Consider the following 25863-nt stretch of genomic DNA (forward strand, 5'->3'; position numbering starts at 1 on the left):
CTTAGGTAGAGCTGGGATTTAAACACCCAGGTCTATCCAATTCTCTAAGCCCATTTTTCTTGCTGGGGATGGGGGCACAGATAGGAAGGGGAAAATTAATCTTTTGTTCACTTTTTGAAAGGATGATACATTCGCATAGTCCAAAACTCAGAAGGTACAGAAGGGAAGTATCTCCCAGCCATCTTGTTGCTCTCTCCTGAATTTTTTATGAACGCTTGCAGACACATTTTATGTATATTATCATAGTATGTACACAAACACGCACACACACACACATTTCCCCTCTCTACAGAAATGGTAACATACTAAAGGTACTCTTCTGTACCTTCACAGTACAAGTACCCAATACCCCACCTAGGACTTGCCCAAGACCACAGCCAGGTAAGGGTGGGGCAGGCACTTGGCCTCCAAGCTCTGTGTCCAGTGCTCGCTCCCCAGTGCCCCCCAACTCACCCACAGCAGCTGACTCAGCCCCATGCTGCCTCTAACAACCATAAACAAAAGCAGCGAGAAATGGCCATGCTGCCTTCTGGGCAGGACACTCCATCCTGCAGAAGGGACTTTTAGGCTCACTCCTCCATCTGTGAAGCTGGGCTCCCAGGGGACGGGGCAGGTGGTTGGACTCACCCCATCCAGCTTCTTATTCTGTGTGGCGGCGACAGCAGAGAGAACCCGCTCTAATTCTTCTTTACGCTGCAATGAACATTGCAGCTGGCCTGCCAGATCCTTGGACTGTTCTGTAATGAGAGTTGAGATGAGGCCCAAAGGACTCCCCCGAAGACCTGTCAAAGTGCCAGGTTGAAGGATGACAGGGTGCCCAGATTCCCACCTTCAAAGTATCTGAGAGAACGTTTTGTGTGGGATATGTCCGTATGCAGTTTCTTTTTCTCGGTGTTCAATATCTTGATTTGAACCTTTGGGAGAAAAACCAAGCAAGTGCTGAAAGAGAAGGAAAGAAACATTCTCGGGAGGACAGGAGGAAACTTCACACCCTCCACTCACTTCTAGCCCCCTTTTGGCTTGGTGTCTCCTGTTGTTTTCTTTCTTTTCCTGTAGGAAGAGGAAGACAGAGCTCTTACCAGGGGGAGGCAGATGGCACAGCAAGAGACACGCCCCCAGAATGCCACCAATGCCCCAGGACAGGCCCACCCATGGGACCAGGTTATGAGAGGCCCTGTGGGGATGGGGTGGAATGTGAGGAGTGAGCCTTCTTCCCCAGGCTGGGAGTGGGTGAGATGAGACTGAGGCCTCTATGTCTGAGTGCCCCCCAAACCCAGCAGTCATGTCGCAAGGAAAGGAAATCACGTTACTTTTTCCAGCTGATGTTCCAGGTCTTTCTTCTGTTGTTTCTGTGGGGAGAGTCAAATTAAGGTGATGGAGTGTGGCCCCCTCAACTCTATTCCCCAGACCAGGAAGCCGTAGGCAGAGGCCAGGAATGGATTTTAAAGGCAAAGTTCTCAGACATAATGGGAACATGAACCGGTAAAGTCTCCTCAAGCTCCCAAGGACAGAGGATTTGTGTCTTTTTTGGTTTTTGCCCACAGCCACAGAACTCAAAGTCTGAATCAGGACTCTCTTGAGAGGACAGTAACATAAACCCCTAGAGATGGAGTTTGAGAAAGGCCCCTCCTTCTGGCAGCTTGTGATTTAGAAAGTGCGTTCATTCAATAAACATTTACTGAGCACGTACGGGCCAGGTATGGTTCTTCACAGCAGATATAGGATGGAAAAGGACAGACAGGAGCCCTTGGCCCTGAGGTTTCCATTCTAGGGGGTCTTTAAATCTCGGACTCTCAGAGCTAACAGAGATCTTTGATACTCACTACCTCCTCTGGAAACACAAGCCCAAAAAGGAGAGGTGGCTTGTCCAGAATCGAAGATCAAATTGGGGACTGAGTCACAGCACAAATACAGGGCCCCTGACAACCAGTCAGGCTAGCAATTCCCCGACAGGCAACAACCCCAGGGCGTGTGTAGCAAGGACTCAAGCAGGGGTGTCTGGAGAGGAGAGAGTCGGCAAAGAGGGCAGCAAAATAAGAGCCACGCTGCATGCTCTGGGGTCCCTCCAGGTGAGGCCTGGGCACTCCAACTCCCTATTTACCCTTGGCACCAGGGGCCCCCAGCTCTTTCTTCAGGGCCCTAAGGGGAAACCCAGCCCAGGATTGGCAGCATGGAATCAGGGGACCCCACTGAACTCTTACCAAAGATTTGATGGTGTTCTTCAGTAGATTGATTTTTATGGACCTTGAATCCCGGACTACTGCCGGTTCTTGGCAGGAGCTCTGAGGTGCATGCAGAGAGGAGGAGGTGGAGCAGGAGTTTGGGGAGAGGTAGAGAGAACAATCATTAGGGCTGGGGTGTGTGGGCTGTCTCAGCTGACAGAGGGGCACCTAGTCCCCGCTGTGTGAGGAGGTTGGAGGGCTGGCCTGCAGGGTCACTGCACCTTCACCCAGAGCCTCTTACCTCCAGATCCTTCAGGGTAGTCGATGATGTAGGGCCTTCCCCGTGGAAAGCTGTTGCTGACTACAAGAGATGAGAGTGCATACGGAGATGTTCTGTCCCCCTCAGTGTCTGAGCCCTCTGACTTCCTTTCTTCCCCATCAACTGGCAACATTTTCTTTTCTGCCTATCTTGGACCTTTGTCCCATAACTCTGTGCCAACTTCTCTCATGGTTCTTATCTCCCCACCATCCCACCCGGGGGCCCTTTCAATGACTCCTGATGGCAAGTGACTGTTCTCATTGTCCTGGCTTCCCCTTGAGACTGGGGATGAGGAAAATCAAACAGCAATGCTGGGTGTCCTGGGTGTTTGCAGGAGGCCATGTACTATGTACTAGGGATTAACATAAAAACAACAATAACAAATCTCATTTAAACTTCACAAATGGAAGTCAAACAATACCACCTCTGTTATACAGACGTAAAAAGAGAGGCCCAAAGAGCTCAAGCAACTTGCCATAAATCATATCCCTCCCAGACAGAGAGGCAGGATTCAAACCCAGAATTCCTTTTTTTTTTTTTTTTTTTTTGAGACAGGGTCTCACTCTGTCTCCCAGGCTGGAGTGCAGTGGCACAATCTCGGCTCACTGCAAGCTCTGCCTCCCAGGTTCACGCCATTCTCCTGCCTCAGCCTCCCGAATAGCTGGGACTACAGGCGCCCGCCACCACGCCTGGCAAATTTCTTTGTATTTTTTAGTAGAGACGGGGTTTCACCATGTTAGCCAGGATGGTCTCAATCTCCTGATCTCGTGATCTGCCTGCCTCGGTCTCCCAAAGTGCTGGGATTACAGGCGTGAGCCACCACACCCGGCCAAACCCAGAATTCTTAACCAGTACCCAACAGTCCATCCACAATCTTAACAATTACCCTCTACTGCCCCTTGGGCCCCCTGTCCCCAGGAGCCTGGCCAGCCAAGACTCACATCCCCAGGTGACTGGCAACCACGAGAAGTGGCTGCCTCAGGGATACTGCCATTTGTTTTCCTGTTCCTCTTTGCTCCTGTTGGAACTCTAGGGCTGTTTTTCTGCGAATATGCTTTAAACTGTGGGAAAGAAGAGCAGTAACACTCATGAGAACTGTCAGCCCCTACAGCCACATCCTCCTTTACAGTTTTTACAAAATACTCTTATACACCATCTGATGTAATGACACCAACAACAGTACAAGGTGTTGTCATAATCATTTAGTGACTGAGAGGGATTGATATCATGGCTAGAAAAAAGAAAAACGCGATACTGGGACTTTGAAACTCAGTCTTCTGACTCCAAGCTCTGGGGTTTTGCCAAGAATCAGCAGCTGCCAGGGACCAAAACCAGAGGCAGAGGTAGAAAAGTAAACATTAAGTAGGCAGGAACTGTATGCCATGTGGTTTAGAGTCACATATCCTCACACGTCTGTTAGTGTGAAGAGGTGCACCAGTACCTCTCAAACTTTTATATCAACGTGTTCTCATGGCAGAAGGCAGCCTTTTTGTTAAATCTGGGAGTTTATCAGAAAGAGGACAAACCAAGCCTCATTTCAGAGAGAAGTCTGGTATACTCTTAGAAACCTATGTGACTGTCATCCCTAAGTACATTCATGTTTTTTCTCTTGATCTCAAGAGAATCAAGGGAAACTGATGCTTCTGAAAGATGTCCCACATTTATCTTGTGGCACTCAAAGTACCCAAGGTTGAGATAATATCAGGAAGATTCCAACTGTCAAGTTCAGTTTCCCAAGATCTATTCCACAGAAGATGAGGAATTCTCACTTCAGAGACCACTGACTGAAGGGCAGTCTGGTCCCAGAACCATGGAGAATTAGAATATGAGGTGGAGAACTCAGAAAAAAAATGTTAAAATCTCTCTGGAAAGTAGACGCCTGGGAGAAAACAAAACCAAACCCATTCTCCCATCACCATCCAGAGATACTGTCAACGTTCTGAGCTCACAGGGGAAGTGTAGGCTTTCCCCACCGTCAATGTCTATGTTAAGGGAGTAAGGCAGCCTGAAACCTCTTGCTCCTAGGTCCCATAGTCTCCATTCTCCTTCCAGCTGGAAATTTCTGCTGGGACCAGAAGAAACAGAAATGGGGTGACAACGCTTAAGGGACTCGGTCATAAGACCAAGGCCAGTCTTTCAGTAATGACAGTTTGCAGGCAGACTGTGACATCACTACATTCCACTCCTCCTAGTGCGGGGGAGGGACAGCGCGATGTCTGAGTCGCAGCTCCACCATGCGGGAGGGAAACACAGGGTTGTGACCCAGGTCCTTGGAGACGCCAGCACAAAGAGCCCAGGGAGGTCGACCTTGAGGCAGCAGGAGGGCAGGGCAGAGTCTACAGTAGGGAGCCCCAGGAGTCACCAGCCCAAAGTCACCCAGGGACAACTGGCGAGGGCGGGGCCTGGGGCTGGGGAACCCAGGTCCTTGGAGACATGAGCCCAAAGAGCCCAGGGAGGTCCAACTTGGGGCGGCAAGAGGTGAGGGCTCAGTAATGGAACGGGGAGCCCCAGGAGTCACCCGCCCAAAGTCACCCTGGGGTGACTGGCGAGGGCAGGGACTGAGCTGTTTGCTGAAGGGGCAGGGCTGACTGACAAGATTTTTGTAGGGGGAGGCCAGAAGCGCTGGGGTTGGGGGGCAAAGTTCGGTGTGTCTCAGTAGTAGTATGGACTCTGGCAGCGGTCTTGTCGTCAGAGGGGATCTGTGGCTGAGTTGGGGGGCCATGACCTGGTACGTCTTTACCTTTTTCTTGGCTGCAGCCGATTTGCTCTGTCGAGTTTCTTCTGCCATTGCGGGGTGGGGAGGGAGGCGGGGTGGGGAGGGAGGCGGGGTTGGGGCCACGTCAGCAAAATCCCAGCGAGCACTGATCAACACGTCCAGTCACCTAGCAGGCAGCTGCGTAACTGAGCCAGAGGAAGCCGTAACCAGGGAACCAGTAGAATGCAGAATAGGGGCATGGCCTTAATGCTCCAAGCCCATTGGTCAATGAGAAAGATGAAAGGGAAAGGGGGCGTGGCCAGGCAACTGTGTCCAGAGGGACCTGTGGCTCATCAGGAAAGCTGCCCATGTAACTGCTGTCCCCACCCACTCTGAGAGAGGGGAGGGGCCGGCTTTTGCTTTAAAAGCTTTAAAACTTTAAAAAACAGATGTGTGTATACTTTATATATATATATATATATATATATATATATATATATATATATATATATACACATATATGTTTGTCTCTCTGTGTGTATCTATGTGTTCCTCCAGAGCTGTCTTCATTAACCAGCTTCTATGCAAGGTCTATGATTTTGGCCTATACTTTTCATCTTCAAATACAGTACAAAAATTACCAGTATTACCTGAACTGAGATACAGATCCTATAAAAGTGGGAAATCCATACGTGCTTGATGATTAATGAAGCACACTATATTATCCAACATTCCAATAAGATAAAATAATCAAAGTGCTTTTTTGGAAAAATGTTTCTCTTATTCTCCTACATTATTGTTGTTGTTTTTTTTTTAAACAGGAAACATGGTTAATATCTGTAAAAACACAAAGCTTTTGGGCTGGGTGCGGTGGCTCACACCTGTAATCCCAGCACTTTGGGAGCCCGAGGCGGGTGGATCACCTGAGGTCAGGAGTTCGAGACCAGCCTGGCCTACATGGTGAAACCGCATCTCTACTAAAAATACAAAAACTAGCCAGGCGTGGTGGTGGGTGCCTGTAATCCCAGCTATTGGGGAGGCTGAGGCAGGAGAATCACTTGAACCCACGAGATGGAGGTTGCAGTGAGCCAAACTCATGCCACTGCACTCCAGCCTGGGTGACACAGCGAGACTCCATCTCAAAAGAAATAAAATAAAATACAAAGTAAATTTTAAAAGCTTTCAATTTAATAAGCACTCAAAGCTCTTTACCAATTTAAAACAAATACAAGGTCCATTTTTCTAGAATCACTTGGCTTCTCTAAGCCTTGCAAATGAAACTGAATTTCTCACTTGATACTTGGCTATGACTTGCAATCATGAAAAGCAAGAATTGTGTTGTGTCACTGTGTACTGCTTGTTACCTGAATTTCACACGAGGCTGGGATCAAGGGTCGAATCTTTCATGATTTGCTCCATGAACTATGTGCGCTTCTTATCCCAGACCAAACTAAGCTTTTGTTTAGAGTTCTACAATTTACAGTTAGTAGACAAGAGTGGTTCTCAGTAATGTAGTCTCTGGACCAGCAGCAGCAGCAGCAGCACCTGAGAACTTTCTGTAAGTGCAAATTCTCAGGCCCTACCCTGGACCTGGTGAATCAGAATCTCTGGAGTAGGGCTCAGCAATCTGTGCTGCAGTAATCCCCCCAGGTGCTCAGGAACCTCTGGCATATAGCAGGTAGAAAAATGTCTTTCCTTCGGTAGGTCCAAAGCCAGGGATACTATATGTTCTATCTCGATATGAAACAATGACATGCAATTAAAACACTTAACTCTCCTTCCTACTCCTACCCTCCATCCAATGTGTTATGTTTTTATGAGTTCAATAAGAAAACAAGTGGCAGTCAGAAGTTTAGTCTAAAAAGTATATTTACAAGTATTAGTTCTCATCCAGCCTGACCTTATACAAAACCATTTACATCCTCTTAGCTAAAGTTTTAAAAAAGTATCTTCACAATGTAAGTTTCAGGCACACTAGGAGTTCTATAATAAAACACCAAGTAGATCAGAATGTCCACGGTTACTAGAGAAGAAAAGTGGAATCATTGGCTGTATTTTCAAATTGCATTTAAAGGAAATTTAAGTTCTGAATTTTTCTCACCTTCATACTTTCGAGTTAATAGAATTCAACCAGAACACTCCATTCCTTCAATCAAAGCCTCTAGCCCAGCAAAGTTTTACTGTATTACTTCTTGCTTTCAATGGATATAAAGCAGTGTCCTGGTAGGCACATTCTGTATACCTGCAAAGATGCAGAACTAAACAGTTCCAACTGTTCCATATTAAAACAAAAGCCCTGTAAGCCTTGGATGGTGAGTGTAATACTTCAGCACTAGCACCAATGCCTCAAATATGAAAAGATACCAAGAACATCACTAGCAAAGAAAACTAAACTCTCGGCCGGGAGCAGTAGTTCACACCTGGAATCCCAGCCCTTTGACAAGCCAAGGTGGGAGGATTACTTGAAGTCAGGAGTTGAAGACAAGCCTGGGAAGCACTGCAAATTCACATCTCCACAAAAAAATTTTAAAAATAGCTGGGCGTGGTAGCACACACCTGTCGTCCTAGCTACTTGGCAGGCTGAGGTGGGAAAAATTTGAGGCTGCAGTAGCTATGATTATGGCACTGCACTCCAGCCTGGGTGACAGAGTGAGACCTAGATAATTACATTCTCTCCTGCTCCTGTTTACACTAAAATCGCTAAGTTAAAACGCTTTCCAATTTGGCAGGATAAAAATTAAGTGAAATGTGACTTTGGAGTTTGGAGGGAGAAAGAAGGAAGGAAGGAAGGGATGCAGGGAGGGAGGAAGCAAAGGAAGGAAGGAAGGGGAAAAGGAAAAGGAAAAGAAAGGAAAGGAAGAAGGAAAAAGGAAGGAAAAGGAGAGAAAGCAAAGAAAGAAGAGGAAAAAGGAAGGAAAGAAAAAAGGAAAGGAAAAGAATGGAAAGAAACTAAAGGAAAGGAAAGGGAAGGGAAGGAAGAAGGAAAAAAAATGAAATGACAAATTACTTCTGGGAGAAAGTTTTAGTAAACTCAATGACGAATAAAAGGTTTGTATCCTTAGCCTATAAAGAAATCTTTAACATCACTCAGAAAAAAAAACCAAATGATTTTCAACAGAAAATAGGCAATGGAGAAGCAGGCACTTCTCACAAAAATAAAAATGGCCAATAGGTATACAAACAAGATTCAAAAGCACCAGAAATCAAGGAAATGTCATGAAAACAATGACATTTGCTGTATAAAGGTGCAAAGATGACACATGGAAGGGGGAACCTGGAGCTCTGTCCCCGTTGGTGACAGTGTAAACTGAGCCACTTTCCCTGGAGGATAATTTGAAAATTTCTATTCAAGACCCTAAACATTGTTACCCTCCAGAAATTCTACTTCTATGAATTCAGTCCAGAAATGCTTGCACGCGTCCATTAAAATGTAAATATAAGAAAATTCACCTCTGCGGTGGCAACAATTAATATACATCCAGCTATTAAAAATGATGATGCCAGGATATATTTACTGCCACAGAAATATGCCCCCAATATAGTAAGCGACAAAAGACTATCTAGTATGATTCCACTTTTTAAAATGTTTACATGCATAAAAAAGTATAAAAAGCAACAAACCAGAATGTTTTGGGTGGCAAATTAAAGACTTAATATTTGTCATCCAAATTATTACAGAAAGAATGTGATTTCCTTTGTAATCAGGGAGAAGTGATATTTTCATTTATTTATATTTAAATCTCTTTTCTTTTTCTTATTTTTTCTCCCGTATGTGTCCCATGTAGGCTAGAATCCCTGCCTCTTGAGGGAAACCAGCCCATTTTTCAGAAGTGCACTACATAAAGCTGCCCCATCTTCCTTTTAAGAGATCTGGAGACACTTTTATTTCAAATTGTTTTATTGTTCTCAGAATATATGTTTTTTAATATATGAAATTGAGGAAAAGACAAAGGAAAGGCTGACTCCCCACCCTCCTGGGGCTACTCTTCCAATTTTTGCTGCTATTGTTACGTATCAATATTCACTGGGTAATAAATAGATGGGCAGCCCCTTAGATCCTTTTATCTCTTTCTCATAATCCTACTTCATTCCTTCATTCACTTATTTTTAAAAGGGTCATGTGTACAAATATATAGTTCAGAAAATTTTTAAATGTAACTACCTATAAAAGTATGCGGCAAAATCCCATTCACAGTCTTATTCTCCTTCCACAGCCAAACACTTTTAATTGGTTTCTTATATATCACTTCAGAATTTATCTTTGCAAATACACATGTATATTCTTATTCTACTCTTCTCTCTCAACACAAAAAATAGCATACCACACATACGATGCCATTCCTTCTTCCTTTTAAAAAATACATACAATATACACCATGGAATACTATGCAGCCATAAAAAAGGATGAGTTCATATCCTTTGTAGGGACATGGATGAAACTGGAAAACATCATTCTCAGTAAACTATCGCAAGGACAAAAAATCAAACACCGCCTGTTCTCGCTCATAGGTGGGAATTAAACAATGAGAACTCATGGACACAGGAAGGGGAACATCACACTCCGGGGACTGTTGCGGGGTTGGGGGAGGGAGGAGGGACAGCATTAGGAGATATACCTAATGCTAAATGACGAGTTAATGGGTGCAGGAAATCAACATGGCACATGGATACATATGTAACAAACCTGCACATTGTGCACATGTACCCTAAAACCTAAAGTATAATAAAAAAAAAAAAATACATACAATATATCCGAGTTCTTCTACAAGAGTACAGAGGTCTTTCTCATTCTTCTTTGCAACTGCACAGTATGCATCATTTGGATGTACCACAGTTTACTTAACCAGTTCCCTGTTGGCGGACACTGAAATCATCCCTATCAATCTATTACAGGCAATAATGCCAAGCATAACCACCTACACACACCAAGTTCATTTCGGAATCTGCCTTTGATGAAGCCTCTGTTTGAATCACCAGAATGTCACAAGGCTGAAAAGTTAGCCCCTTTTTTAGTATTCATTATGTACAGCAGTATGTAGCAAAAGACTCCCTTGGGCAAAGCAAACATACTCTTTGGGGATTTACTTCATAACAATAAATGGATAAACAGAACACCAAGGAGAACCATTTCTATTTAACCATGCATATGTATGTATACAATACATGCATATGCATAGAAAGCATAAATAAATCCATCAAAGCATTAAGCATTGTCTCAGTATGGTGCATCTATGGAGTGCTTTATAGAACGCCCTCCTTGACTATCAATTCTTTCTAATTTCACAACAGTAAATATGTACACTTTTGCAATATAAAATTTCAAAAACTGCTAACTCAAATTAAGTTACATATATTCCTTCAGTCTGTCCTATATTTGTATGGTGCTCCAGAGTGCTCAAATATCACTTCATTAAAAATATTTATTTATTTATTTTTCACAAATATAGAGATGTCAGGGTCTTGCTCTGTCAACCAGGCTGGCCTTGAACTCCTAGATCCTCCTGGATCCTCCCACTTCCACCTCCAGTAGTACCAGGGTGAGCCATCACACCCGGCCGGCTTCATTTCAGAACTCTTTCCCCAGCACTCCATATATTATGAATAATTCCCTTCTTCTTCTTTGGATAGCATTTGAGTCATATCTCTATTACCCCACTTGTCACATGATAATCAGTGGCTCACCCATCCATCTCCCTTGATTGCTCATGAGCTCCTTGAGAAGAGTCTGATTTTCAGCACCTTGAACAGTGTGCAACACATACATGCTTCAAATGCAGAGAAGGAAATGATTTTACTACGGTGTAATTATTCCCAGAACTCAATACCTGTATTTCTAAATTGTTCTAGATACTCTGCCAACAACCTGAGAATGTTATGTTTTTTCCCTAAAACTTCCATCCATTACTGTGTGTCTATGGTCATAGTTAACTCAACTGTGATGTCACCTCTGGCCAAGGCCATTAATAGTTTTTTTTTTTAGGTGGTTTTTAATTTTAATTTTTGATTTTGTTTCTTTTTTGTTTTTTAAATCTAGTAGTGTTTGGTAAACTTCAACATCTCTATATCCCTGTGTCTTTGCCCCTGCTGGTCTCTGCTTGGAATAATGTCTCAAGGTTTTAGTCACCTGGAAAAAATTTCTACTCACCCTTAAAGAATCAGCATAAATAGGCTGGGCATGGTGGCTCATGCCTGTAATCCCAGCATTTTGGGAGGCCAAAGTGGGTGGATCACCTGAGGTCAGTATTTCCAAGACTAGCCTGCCCAACATGGTGAAACCCCGTCTCTACTAAAAATACAAAAAATAGCTGGGCATGGTGGCAGAGGCCTGTAATCTCAGCTACTCGCGAGGCTGAGGCTTGAACCTGGGAGGCAGACGTTGCAGTGAGCTGAGATTGTGCCATTGCACTCCATCTTGGGTGACAGAGCGAGACATCATCTGAAAAAAAAAAGAAAAAGAAAAGCTTAAATAATACCTTCTCTGAGAAGCCTTTATCTCTTCCTATTCTTTCAGGAAGTGTTGAAAATTCCTCAACTTTTGAAACATTTGTGCCTCTATTACTATGTATCAGGCAGTGAACTGAGTGCCTAGATAGAAAGACGAAACTGTAGACCCTGCCCTCATGGAGCTCATGGTCTAGTGTGGAAAACAGCCATATGAACAAATAACCACACTATAGGTCTTCAGAGCTCAAGTCCTATCCTAAATACTGCGAAATTAATGTTCTGTGAGGTTTTGAAAGTACTAGGGCCAGAGACAATACGGCTGCTTGGATGACTTTCCATCCAAGTTAATATTTGGCCCTCATCACAAAGGGAATACATGTGTGCCTCTTCCTTGCAACCCACCAGGGCCTAACACATCATATCACCACTTTTGAAATTAGGAAACAGGCTCAGAAGTCCAAGAGCTTGACCAAAGTAACTTAGCTGGTAGGCAGCAGAGCCAGGTCAGTATGATTCTTCTTCAATATCCTGCCAGCTACATGGGCAAGTGGCCTCAAAATCAACAAAATGCAAGTAGAGGTTGACATGCATCAATGGAGAGGGGCTGAAAAGGAGGATTTTATACACAAGAATAGAACAGAAATGTTCTGGAAGTATATCTGTGCATGTGAAGCAGGAGGGGGCACACCAGGTTTCACCTTGGTCAAGTGAATCTATAATTCCAACTTGGGCCTCGCCCCCCAAGCTCCAGACTTAGCTATCTGTCTTTCTTACTCTAATACAAAATCCACAGGGCAGGACCTTAATCTCTAGCTTGTTCACACAGATTAAAGCAGAGCCTGGCTTATAGTAAGTACTTAATAAATACATGAATGAACAAATAAACTATCAAAGAAGCTAAAGAAACATTCCACGCTCTTGGGGGAAGGGATTACCATGAAACAGACCCTAGCAGTCACTTACAAATACAGTTGACCTTCATTATTTGTGTATTCCACATTTGCAAATTAGCCTACTTGCTAAAATGTCTTTGTAATCCCCAAAGTAATACTTGTGGCACTTTCAAGGTGGCTCCTGGATAGACACACAGTAGTGAAAACTCTGTCACTCTTTGCACACATCCCACACTAAGGTCAAATAAAGTGACCCTTGGTCTGCTTGTTTCAACTCTCATACAAAGATGACCTGAGGACAGAGACAGTAGAGGACACTGCAGGGTAGTGCAAGAAGCTGTGGCTCTGGGGCCAATTGGACAGGGTCTGAATCATAACACTGGCACCTGTTAGTGGAGTGGCCTCAGACAAATCACTTACAATTCTGTACTTCCTTTATTCTTTTGGAAATAAAGAAAATTCAATCTACCAGGATGAGTTGTTTTTAGGAATTAAGATGATAACCTATATGACATATGTATTTATGTACATATTTACCCTGGAAACAAGGGTTTGGTATTTGATTAATTCAGTGTTCTGGGCAACTTTATAGAATATTACTACTGCAAATAATAAGAATTGGCTGTAATTATTTATAAAGAAATAACAGAGATGTAGACAAAACAATTATTTGGATGAGCTAGAGGCAGGCTTCAAGAAGCTTCTGAAGAAACAGAACTTCACCAGGTACTTAAGGTGTAGAAAAGGCTTGCAAGGAGACAGAACGGCACCTACAGAGAGAGGGCCAGGTAGGGTCAGGAAATGGCATTTCAGGAAGTCTAGAGCAATAGAAGATGAGGCCAGAACACGGTGCCACAGTGCTTCTCTGCACCCTGTATACACCCTGTGCTGCAGAATCTCACTCTCTGCATTTAATTCTTGGTTTCTAGTTCTCTCTTTCATTAAACTGTGAGCCCCTCAAGGTCAAGGTCTCTAAGAAGAAACCATAGCTACAGTCCTCTAAATTTGAAAACAAGTTATTAAACACAGATACACCCAAGAAGACTGTACAAAAATAACGTTGGATTTCAACTGCAGTCATAGAAATTCACAACTGGTACACATTTGCAATCTGTCCAGGATTTTTCTCTGATGACTGCTGTAACTCTGTCAGAAACCCTTTTCATTGTTTTAGACACCGAGACATTTGTTAGAATGTCTGGGAAAGACATTCTAAAAGAGCAAGAAAGATCTTGATCTTTTTTGTGTAACTGATTGATTGGTTGACTGACTGAGATGGGATCTCATTACGTAGCCCAGGCTGGTCTGAAACTCCTAGGTTCAAGCAATCCTCCTGCCTCAGCCTCCCAAGTGGCTGAGATTACAGGTGCACGTCACCATGCTGGGCTCTAGTGTGATGTATTTACAAGGCTTAAACGTATGGTTCATTACCCAAGGCTGCCAACTCAGAGTAAAGATTTTTTAAAATTCACTCTAATAGACTTATTTCTCTATATGCAAGATACAATTTTACCATAGTAAAACACAAGGAAGCATACTGATATACATATATGTTACAACAGGATAAAAAAAAGCAATATAATTTTCTCCACAAAAGCTTGCAAAATCCTGGCCAAAACACAGTAAACAGGATGTTAAACTCACAGCTTACATTTCTCCACTGAGACCTAGGAAGAACAATGCCAGTTTTTGTACAGTCACAAAACTAAGCAATGTGAGAATTTCCAAGATTTGGTTAACTTGTATATTCTCCCCACCCCGACAGACAAGTCCCAAAAGAGCCTAGCAGTTTTACCCCAACATTTCAATCTCCTGCAACCTCCAAAATAAACCCCTCACTGTCCAATATCTGAATTTACATTTTCAAACGTTTAAAATCTTAATCAAAACAAAGAGCAGTGCATTAGCTTTGCCGCCATAGAATTCTTGGTATAATTTTACTTAGGCACATCACAGATGGTACTATTACCTAAAAACATATGGGTAGAACCAACATTACTAGAAACCAAATGAATATATTATGAAAGTGAAAGGGAATAGGGAGTGTTGTTTTTAAACAGACTCAACGCTGTGATTCTCCACTCATAGGTTAGATGTGATCAAATCACATCGTGCTGTACAGCTAAGTATGTCCTATATTGTATGACAAAGTAGGGTAACAAATTATTTATTGAGGACCTGTTGGGTACACGGAGGCATGCCAGAAGCTGTAAAAGACTTCATTCTTGCCCTCAAGAAACTTCCACGTTTGTAGACAGCCTGATAGAAGGTAGTCGAAAGCAAATACTTCAAGCACTATCCATCACAATTATCTTAGATATTTACTCTACCCTTCTACAAGTCTCTGAATATTTCGAGGCCCCCTTTCCTATGTCCCATGGGCTCTATGGCTCAACATTCTTTACAGCCACAGGCTTTCCTGGACTTCACGTTATTATTGAATCAACATTTCTCACTATCTGCCTCCTCTTCGCCAATTAAAATTCCACTTTACATCCAACCACCACTTTGGCTTTGAAGCCACTGCCTGATACTGACACTTTGTCGATGTAGAATGACTATTCTTATACGTCTCTGTCTACTGATGAGGATCCTACTCTTTTAGCAGGAACAGTGCCATTGACTTCCAATCAACTAGTTTCAATAATATCCAAAATATTGGATAATATTCCATAATATTCCCAAAACAAATAATGAGTAATGTTCTCTCAAATACACGTACAATGAAACGTGAAATTGAGAAGATGGGGGGAGCTTAAGACTCAGAGACTGTATTCAGGCCTTTGTAGATGCATTTATTTGACATAATTATGCATTTAAAAAATAAGTTAAATTGTCATCAGCCTGAAATTTATAGAGGTTTTTGTTGGTGAGAAACGTATTTTATATATAATCGTTTATCCATGGAAATATTTTTGATTAATGTTACCTGTTAAAGACTTCAGTTCACAATATTTCCCCTGTTAATAGTGTATATGTTTTCGGAGCTGATCTGGAGAATTCGAGGACCACGTTCTAATTGCTATCTGATGTTATTCTGGGAGGACAATTAATTGGCTTTGGGTTGCCGGGGGTTGGAACTTGAAGGCGGGTCTGAGTCTAGAGATCTTGCCACTGAGTTTTGGAATGTCTGTTGATTCTACCTGTGGAAGTGCCTTTACATGCCTTATGGAAGGCGGGGCATGGTGGCTCATGCCTGTAATCCCAGCACCCTGGGATTATTGATGAATAAAGCAATTTGGGAAATGCTTGGTAAATTCAACGGGACCTCTCAGAACAATGAATTTATATGGCCACGATGTTTTTTTTTTTTTTTCCAAAGAGCATTCGGAAGACTTTCTAGTACACCAGTTTGGGAACTGTTGGTGGAGGAATCAGGGTAATTAGGCTTTGGACTATTCCAGGTACAGGTTGTCACTATATTCAAGGAATTGTTCTTAGTCTTTGTATATATCCAAATTAACTATAACAAATTAACAAGCAGAAATATAAGAAATGGGTCTTGGAGGGAGGGAGAGGGCGAGAGAGAGCGGTAGATAGAAGTTTCCTATTTTAACTATGGTTCAATTCTAAGCATTCTAAAATTTCATTGGATTTTTTAAACTATGAATTACAAGGGTGTTTAATTTTCAAATTCATGTAGCTTTTGGTTAATCTCTTCATTATTAACTTCTACCCTTAACTGCTTCATATTTAAATTATAAATTTTATGGTGGGGATGGTACCAATTGTTTTTCAATCTTCTGACTTGCTTAATGGATTAATACATAATTAATGTTTCTCCCACAGTCCACATATGCTTGAGAAGAATATAGAATATCTGATTATTGGGTACAGAGGTCTATATTTGTCCATCATATCACGTCCAATCACGGGTTATTCCAATCTATATATGGGCATTCTGTGTAACTTACTTATGGTAAGCAGGGTATGTTGAAATCTCCAAATACAATGGCAGACTTGTCAATTTCTCCCTGTGGTTTTATCAGTTTTTCCTCTGTATTTTGAGGCTATTTTGATAGGTACATACAGTAGGAAAATTGCTACATCCTCCTAATTAACAGTCATTTAGCATCAAGTTGTTACTAATGCTTTCTGTTCCAAAATCCTATCTTGTTTGAAACTGAAGCTCCATCACTTGTTTTTGGTTAATGTATACTGGCATATCTTTGTCACTCTCTCTCCTTTATAAAAACTTTCAATCTTTTCACATCCTCATATTTTCAATAAGATGGATTAAAACAGCTGGATATCGTTTTATTAGTTCCATCTGTCTAACTGGTAACTTTAGTCCATTTACATTTGTTGTGACTGATTTATGTGGACTTCCTTCTGTCACCTTTAGAACTTCCATTTCTCTCACTTTCCAATATAATTTTAATATCTCCTCCTGGGATACCACTAAGTCATATTTTAGACCTCATTCTGATCTCCTCACCCTGCCAACCTCACCAACTTCTGCCCTATCATTTATCCTCATGTCTCTCTGTGTAACATACGGACTTACTTTTTGGAGATAATCGTCTAACCAATTAATCCTTTCTTCTGGTGTCTAATCCATCCACTCAGTTTCTTATTTCAAGAATTCCATTTTATATTTCCTTATTTCATTTTATTGTGAGACAGAGTCTCACTCTGTCACCCAGGCTGGACTGCAGTGGCACGAACCTGCAGCCTTGGCCTCCTGGGCTCAAGTGATCCTCCCACCTCAGCCTCCTGAGTAGCTGGGACTATAGGCAGGTAGGTGCCCCATACACAGCTAACTTTTTCTTTTTTTTTTTTTTTTTTTTGGTGGTGGTGGGGTATTTTTTGTAGAAACGAGTTCTCACCATGCTGCCCAGGCTTATCTCCAACTCCTGGGCTTATGCCATCCTCCCGCCTCAGCCTCTCAAAAAGTGCTGGGATTACAGGCGTGAGACACCATACCCAGATATATATTTTATTTCTGTAAGTTCTATTTCATCCATTTTCCTTGTTTTCCTTTCAGGTCTTCCTCATCATTCCTGGTGGTCTTACTGCTCGCTCAATTTTATGAGTCCATCTTTTTTTTATACAATAGATTTATTTCACATGTAACTATTTTCTTGCAATCCTAATATTTGAAGCCAATTCCAAAACCTACAGTCTTTGGGAAACATATTATTCATTGTTTCTGATAATCCTCAAATATATTGGGTTAACTACTTGAATGCTATGATTTCACTGAATTCATAGTTGCCTGCTTTTAATCTTTGGGAATCCTACAGGCTTAAGTTAGAGATGCTTTCCTACAAAAAGTATCTGTGTCTGCTTCTGATGAGAGCTGTGGAGACAACTAACATGAGACCACTTTACCACCGTACATAATCCTGACATTCTCTTGGATTCTCTTGGAGAATGTCAGGATTACACAAGGTTCCCAAATTTGGCTCCCCAACCTTGCTCATTTATACACAGAAGACTAGACTGCTTAGTATAGGTGGTGACTCACTTCCTCCTACCCTGGAAAAAACAAAACAGATCTCTCATCTGAATGTGATCACAGACTAGGAAATTCTGAAGGTGAATAACTGCAGGCTGTAGGCAGCAGGGAAGGACAGGTGTCTTTCTTGACCATAGAAATAGGTCAGAAGCTGCCCTAAAGGCTGTGTGCTCCAGGATTTCACTACTTAGCTCAACTACCAGTCCCTCTGTAAGAGTGAACAGAAGCTTCTTAGAGCACCATGTTGCCTTTAAACCACAAATTCTTTTTTTTTTTTTTTTTATTTATTTATTTTTAATTTTTTTATTTTTTTTTGAGGCGGAGTCTCGCTCTGCCGCCCAGGCTGGAGTGCAGTGGCGTGATCTCGGCTCACTGCAAGCTCCGCCTCCCGGGTTCACGCCATTCTCCTGCCTCAGCCTCTCTGAGTAGCTGGGACTACAGGCGCCCGCCACCACGCCCGGCTGATTTTTTTATATTTTTAGTAGAGACAGGGTTTCACCGTGGTCTCGATCTCCTGACCTCGTGATCCGCCTGCCTCGGCCTCCCAAAGTGCTGGGATTACAAGCGTGAGCCACCGTGCCCAGCCTAAACCACAAATTCTTGCTAAAAGTCATGGTCATGGTAAAAAACCTATGGCTTTGGAAGGCTTTCTTGGTAATGTCCTAGAATTAAGGTTAAGCCTGCGTTTCATGGTAACTGAACAGGAAACCAGCCTGACCAACATCCTTCTCCCCGGTGGCTTGCTCTCAGCTCCTCTTGGTTGGGCCTTGGGCAGCCAGACGGTCTGGTTTTAATCCTTGCTCTGCCACCTGTGACCTTGGACAAGTTACCTACCTTCAGTTACCTCATCCACAAGATGCAGATATTAGGAATACCCTCTTTTTAAGTTATTAAGAGGACTGAAAGACTTAATAAAAAGTAAAACATAAAAAGACTTGGTAAGCATAGGCACGGGGCGGGGGGGGGAAGCAATAATAAAGAAATGATACTTCTATATTTTCTATAGATCATCTTTGTAACAAGAAGAAAACAAACCCAATGAAAATGAAACAAATTCTCTCAAAAAGAATTAAGTCAAGACAGGCAGAAGGCTCACAAAGTAATATAAAATGTATCTTATGGCTTATGTAAAATTCTTAATAAAATACCTTCTTTGCTCCAAGCTGTACTCTGGCTTTGCCTTTGAGTCAGGTGGCATTTCTTTGCACGATGACTGGTTCTGTCGAGTAGGCACTGCTTCAGCCCTACCGCAAGAAAAAAGCATCTCTAGAACACAGCAGCATTCCTGATTCTCACTTGAGAAGGCCTAACAAAATGACATATGCCTCAACAGCAGCACATCAGTGTTAAGAAGTCTGGAGTCAAGGGGAAAAAGTAAAATTGGACCGTTTCCAGAATCTCACCAAAAACAACAAACTGACATTCCAAGTGGCATCGATCACAAGACACGTAAAGTACAGTAAAATTATTTCAAATGCTACAAACTCAGTTTTTAAATAATCAAGATACGAGAAACTGACTAAATTTCTTTCCTCTAGGAAAAATTACTAATTAAATTAATATCTAACTAAGACTGAAGGAGGGAGAGTAATCTATCTGGTTTCAACACTTGGCATCTACTTGCCTAACAATTCATTCCCTGTTTTGGAAAACCTGTGCCCAAGACAAAGTAACTGGTCCTCGGCTTTCGTGGAGTTGGTAAATAGCTCTAATACAAGGCAGGAAGTAGTAAGTGTTCAGATAATCATCTGATATTTCCCTGCTCTGTCTGAGCATTTCATGTGTATACACACATCATTCTCATTGATTTTTCATAGCAATCATCCAAAAGGTATGTACTGTCTATCCATACTTTAGAGTTGAGCAAAGTGAAACCAAAAAAGGTGTGTTTGTCACCAAACTCAGTGTTCCTTTCACATCCTGCCGCTTCACATAAAAGAGATGTTAAGTCAAAAGAGAAGAATCAGTTTTGATTTGGTCAGAGCAGGATGGACCAAAGTCAGCTTCTTGAAGTTGAAATAATTTGAGTTGTGTTTTGTAGGAGAGAATGAATGTGAATATACAGATGCCACAGAAGGAAGGTAAGCAGAGAAAATAGCATAAACAGGCTGGAAAGGGGCATACACAGGGATCAGCAGGTGGTTCCAGGATGTGAAGAGCAGATGAACAGGGTAAAAAGTGGCTATTCATAGATGAGAAAGATAACCTTGGGCAAAAGAACATATGACCGTGGCTAGGGACGGTGGCTCATGCCTGTAATCCCAGCACTTTGGCAGGCTGAGGTAGGAGGATCGCGTGAACTCAGGTGTTCCAAATCAGCATGGTCAACATAGTGAGACCCCATCTCTACTAAAAATCTAAAAAATTAGCCTGGTGTGGTGGCTCATGTCCATAGTCCAAGACACTTGGGAGGCTGAGGCAGGAGGATCACTGGAGCCTGGGAGATCAAGGCTTCAGTGAACTATGATTGTGCCACCACACTCTAGCCCAGGTGACAGAGCAAGACCCTGTCTCAAAACCAATAAACATGTGACTAAATCTACCACTAAGGCAGGAATGGAGGAGGAGAGCAGCTGAGATCGGCATGTTCATGCATTGCCTGGTATTAACTATCGTTACTTAAACAAAAATCCAGGCTCTAGCTATTTATACACACTTACACATTTAAATGGTCTTGCCTTTCGGTCTTCCTAATTTCTCTAATATTGCCAAATTTTCTTTTTCAATTCCTTCATCCTCCAACTTTTTCCCACTAATGGGCTCTGCTTTCATCTCGTAGTGATCTAACTCTTCTATATCCTGCAAAAAGAAGAAAAATGTTAGCTTATTCAACCTATTTTTCTTCAGCAGTTTCTTATGCCAAAAGTTAAGTTATTCTTGACTCAATGGGGGACAAGAAACAGAATATATCTATACTACAGGGAGAGAGAAAAAGCCCCCACATTCCATTCAGGAGGCTCCCACCTTTTATATCCTAGATTTTATTTAAAAGCTAGACTCTGGGTAAAGCAGATTTAAAAGCTTTACAAAGTCATAACTATTATGAAATATGCCATCATTTATTTATTTACTTCTTTAATTTTTACTTTCTTTTTTAAAACAGAGTCTCACTCTGTCACCCAGGTGGGAGTATACAGGGATGATCTCTGCTCACTACAAACTCTGCCTCCCAGGTTCAAGTGATTCTCGTGCCTCAGTCTCCGAGTAGCTGGGATTTCAGACATACATCACCACGCCCAGCTAATTTGTTTATATTTTTAGTAGAGACAGGGTTTCACCATGTTGGCCAGGCTGGTCTCAAACTTCTGATCTCAAGTGATCCACCCACATCGGTCTCCTGAAGTGCTGGGATTACTGGCATGAGCCACCACGCCTGGCCAAGCCATCTTTTAAATCTCCTCTTAAGAGGAACCTTTGAGACAGTTTAGCAGCAGGTGTCAAGAACCTTAACTGTTCATAGTTTGTTCCAGAAACTCAACTTCTAGAATTGTATTCCACGAAACTAGTCTAAGATGTAAACACAAATTTAGGCATAAGGATACCTATCTCAACCTTGCAACCACAAAAACAAACACAAAATCTGCATGTACAAAAAGAGCAAAACAGTTAATTCCATGAAATATTAACAGGCCACTGAAATACCAACACAGCATAATTTCTCCTGTATCAAAAAACTTTGAAATGAAAAATGGAATACACAAAGGAATAGAATTTCAATTATGTTGAAATATGCACAGGAAAAGACCAGAAGAACTTATATTGAAATGTTAATTTCAATTAATTTTAGTTGTTCTCTCTGGAGACATTTGGTGCTTTCCCCTAATTTCAGTTTATGGTTTTATGTAGTAAGCATCTATTGACATTAATAACTAAAAAATGAGTTAGAAAAAGAATTTGATTTCAGGTGCTCGGGAGGCGGAAATAGAAGGCTCGTCTGGGCCCAGGAATTTGAGGCTGCAGTAAACTGTGATCATGCCACTGCACTCCAGCCTGCGTGACAAGAGACCCTATCTCAAAAAATAATAACAATTTAAAAAGAATTTGAATAATATCCCCCAGAACAATATCTTTATTTGCATCGTTCTGCTCCCTCCCTTCCCATACTATCTGTTCTTACACACATAACAAATATATGCAGATTTTTTAAAATCCTAACTTTTTTCAATTACCTTATTTTTCTACTTCAAATGCCAAAATCTCTAAAGGAGTAGTTTATATTCATCTCGATTTTTTTTTTTCCAAGCCGGCTAATTCACTGATTTCTAGACCTGGTTACTGACTACCTTCACTCAAACTCTGCCCATGACTCCATACTTCATGGAGCTCCCTTCTCCCTGTGTGCACCTTCACCTTTCAGCCCTGATATTCCATCCTACGCTTGTTTTCCTCACAATGCTCACAAATGCCTTTGGCCTGTATTTCCTCCTATACGTTCAACCTCAGTCATGTTCCCATCCACAAAACTTCTCCACTTAAGTATTAATCAGCACATCACAAACAGAATTCAACATCTCTTTCTAAAGCAATATCCTGAGCACACTATCCCCTGCTTAAGGCCGTCCTATCAATAATCAAACCAAATAGAAACACACACCTGTCTTGAATTCAAGACTTCTAACCATCTACCTTTTCTGACCAATCTTGCTTTCCATGACTTCAACACATCAACTTTCCTTCTCAAAAGAAAAGCATCCAATGCATCCGAACACACCATGTCCAAGGTTGTTCTGGGCCTGTTCCCACCTTATTTTAGGAGCCTAGAAATCTGCTTTTCACCTGTCCTGATGTGACATCTCCAAAGTTCAGTCTCTTACCTTTCTAGATTTCCCTCAAAGTTGCGGTCCCTTGTTTATTATCTTAGAGGAGAAAATGAAAGGGTTCATGATCTTTAGTACAATGGCTGCCTGACCCACGGAAAAGGTTTAATGTTTTCATGCAGTTTATTCCACCTCAGTTAAACTGCATAAAAACATTAAAACAAACTCTCATTCTAATTGGACAATTCTAAGAAGTATTTTACTCCCAGACTCAAAACAAGCCTACAGCCAGGCACATTGGCACACGCCTGTAATCCCAGCACTTTGGGAGCCCGAGGTGGTGGATCACTTGAGGCCAGGAGTTCAAGACCAGCCTGGGGAACAGAGCGAGACTCAAAGTCTACAAAAAATTTTTAAAAAAGCATTAGCTGGACGTGGGGCACCCGCCTGTAGTTCCAGCGACTCAGTAAGATTGCTTGAACCCGGGAGTTCAAGGTTGCAGTGAGCCATGACCATGCTACTGCACTCCAGCCTGGGTGACAGTGAGACCCTGTCTCAAACAAACAAACAAAAAGAAGCCTACGACATTACTTCTTTAGTTCTGAAGCACTCGAAAGTATATTTTAGATTAACAATTTCCAAACCAAGAAAATGAAAGCCTAAATTAACTATAAGTCCCCAAACAAAAAATCTTTTTTTTTTTTCCCAGGCAATCATTTATTCAGCCATTATTCATTGAGCTTTGACTGCTACAAGGCACCGTGCATACTACCAGAAGGGGGTTCAAAGATGACTAAGACCAGGTCCTGTCCTCAGAAAAGAGAGCACATGTGAGGGGAGAGAGATGACAGGAGACTCGGTGAAGGTCTCAGCTCACCCCAACGAGCACTTAATCCTTCTGAGCTTCAGTATCCTCTTCTATCAAATGAAGACGCTGGACTAGACATGATCTCTGGGCACCAGGCCAGCTGGAAAACTAGATGGGCCTAAGCCTTCCCCTTCCTCTCTTACTCCCAGACCCCTAGAAAGCCAAGAGGCTGGGCGCCGCCTTCTAAGAGAAGACGAGTCCGCAAACAGCGCTGGTGAGGGCCATGGACATTCCCTGAAGTTTGCATGTGGCCCCAAAACACAGAGCAGCCTGGAGAAGACGAGACTAAGTTCAGAAAATTGAGTGGAAGGTTTGGCTTTCCACGGTTAGGAAAGCGGAGCTCAGAAGGATGGGGAATTTCCGGGAAATGGGAAGCCCCTGGAGTGTGTGCAGAGAGGAGTGACAGACAGAAGGGTGACAGCATCCGGTGGTGTGAAGGAATCTGGCGGGGGTCAGGTTTGAGGGAGGGGGGTGAGGGATGTCACGGCCAGAGATGAAAGGCTGAGGCCTGGGCTCAGGCTACTCCCACGGGCCGGCCACACGACCCATTTCATCAGCCCTGCCGCCGCCACAAGTTCATTTTCATAGAGTCGCTCGACCTTAACGTCGCTTTGCATGTTTTTTCTAAGTTCCACAAGTGGCTTTGTGGTAAACAGGCGCAGCTCACCCTCCTTCCCGCCCGCTCCCCAGCCCCGAGCTTGAGGTTAAACAGGGCCACGGAGTCGGCCAGGAAGGGATCCCAGCAGCCCGGGGTGGGCGGCGCGCGGCGAGGTCTAGGGGAGTCTGGGGGGTCGCGGCGGGGAGCGGGGTTCTGAGGGGGGCGCCCACCTGCGGAGAAGCCATCCTCTCGGTCTGAGCTGTGCCGTCTGCCGTCGCTGTCTCTCTCCGGCGAGCTGTGGCCGGGCGAGTCCCGCTCGGGCACTGGCAGGAACCTCTGGTGCCTCCACGGTGGGAGGTACTCGCGCCTGGGGGTCTCCTCCGCGGCGAGGGGCGAGCCCGGGAGGTCCTTGGCCTCCGGCTGCTCCAGGTCGCGGGTCCCCCGCTGCGGCCGCCGCCCCCCGGGGATCAGGTGCATCCAGCGGTGGGGGCTGCACGTCCGCCCCGGCCTCTCCGCCTCCTCGCGGGTCCCGAACCGGTAAGGGGCCACCAGCCAGCAGCCGAGAACGAACTTCTCATTGAAATCCACCATCTCCAAGTCGTGGTCGCTGCCGTCGCCCCCCTCGTCCGTACCAGGAGCCGCGTGGGGGTCCCCGAGGGGCGCGTCGTCCTCCCGGGCTCGGAACTGCAGCTGGGGCTGCAGGAGCTGCTGGTGGACGGCGTCGGCCCAGCTCCTTCCCCCGCCCGCTTCTCCGGCCGCCCCGGCCCGGCGGGCAGGTCCGCGCCGGGAGACTCAGCCTCGGGGTGGGGGCGCCCGGGGTCCCCGGAGTCTCCGCCGCCGCCCCCGGCCAGCACGGCCTGCAGGAGGGAGGCTTTGAGCTGCTCCTCCGCCAGCACCTGTTGCAGCTGCTCCAGGTTGAGTCTGCAGCGCTCCAGCTCCTGCTCCGCGTCCCGCGCCGACTCCAGCCTCGGGACCGGCGCCTCCGCCCCGGGGAACTCGGCCCGCCAGCGCCGCTCGAAGGCGCGAGGGTCCCACATGCCCCGAGCTCCGTCCGCGCCGACCCTTCCCCGCGGCCTGGAAGAGACCAGAGGAAAAATCAAGTTTCCCCTTCCGCCCGCACGCCTTTTCCCCTTCTTCTTCTCCTGCTGGGTTTCGCCTGAGGTCAGCGGCTCCTCGCGGCGAGGCGCGGGCCTGGGGGATGAGAACCCGCCCCGGGTATCCCACAGCCAGCTCGGGCCGCAGAGCCGCCGGGGGAGGGCGGGAGCTACCGGGCCTGGACTCAAGCCTTCCCCGCCGCGCACTGCCGGCCCCGGGACCCCACCCGCCCCGCTCCCCTGTCGGCCTCGCTCCCTGCACCTGAGCGCGGGGCCCTGGACACCCTCCTGCCGGGCCGGGGGAAGACGTGGGGGCTGAAGGCGGCGTGGCTGGTGTAACTGCGGACCCGCAGGGTCGCCCTATGCGGGGATTGATTGATTGATTTATTGATTTTCCTTTTTTGAGGCCAGGTCTCGCTCTCGCCCAGGCTGGAGCACAGTGGCGACATCATGCCTTACACTAACTTGATGAAGATCACGGAGCAGTTTAATCCAAATCTGGGGGTAACGCTTTGGGGTTTTGTTGGCCCCTGTAAGCTTCTCCCTTCTTCTCACTGAAGCTTTTCCAGGGA

At 44.2% G+C, this 25863-nt stretch overlaps 2 protein-coding genes across 4 annotated transcripts in view; both read right to left on the reverse strand.

Moving 5' to 3' along the window:
* LOC129482588 (golgin subfamily A member 8M-like) overlaps positions 1-20727 on the reverse strand; it is a 28987-nt gene extending 8260 nt beyond the window's left edge. The window contains exons 1-9 of one of the 3 annotated variants that reach the window (XM_055278615.2): positions 20635-20727; positions 11322-11612; positions 3423-3542; positions 2464-2523; positions 2202-2282; positions 1311-1349; positions 1003-1050; positions 830-914; positions 628-737 (exon numbers count right to left, since the gene is read on the reverse strand). In XM_055278615.2, coding sequence (XP_055134590.2) covers positions 628-737; positions 830-914; positions 1003-1050; positions 1311-1349; positions 2202-2282; positions 2464-2523; positions 3423-3542; positions 11322-11444 — 666 coding nt within the window. In that variant the 5' untranslated portion in view covers positions 11445-11612; positions 20635-20727. Of the gene's footprint in view, positions 1-627; positions 738-829; positions 915-1002; positions 1051-1310; positions 1350-2201; positions 2283-2463; positions 2524-3422; positions 3543-5221; positions 5285-11321; positions 11613-20634 lie in introns of those variants that run through there. The other 2 variants (XM_063639068.1, XM_063639067.1) reach the window with 2 other exon arrangements.
* A 2773-nt stretch (positions 20728-23500) lies between these two features.
* Positions 23501-25863, reverse strand: part of LOC129482589 (uncharacterized) — a 32098-nt gene continuing 29735 nt past the window's right edge. The window contains 4 exon segments of the mRNA XM_063639066.1: positions 23501-23789; positions 23792-23869; positions 24428-24955; positions 24958-25271. Of these exon segments, the coding sequence (XP_063495136.1) occupies positions 23671-23789; positions 23792-23869; positions 24428-24955; positions 24958-25271 (1039 nt within the window). The 3' untranslated portion in view covers positions 23501-23670.

The sequence above is a fragment of the Symphalangus syndactylus genome, chromosome 5, assembly GCF_028878055.3.
Source record: "Symphalangus syndactylus isolate Jambi chromosome 5, NHGRI_mSymSyn1-v2.1_pri, whole genome shotgun sequence".
In the NCBI taxonomy this organism is placed as follows: Eukaryota; Metazoa; Chordata; class Mammalia; order Primates; family Hylobatidae; genus Symphalangus; species Symphalangus syndactylus.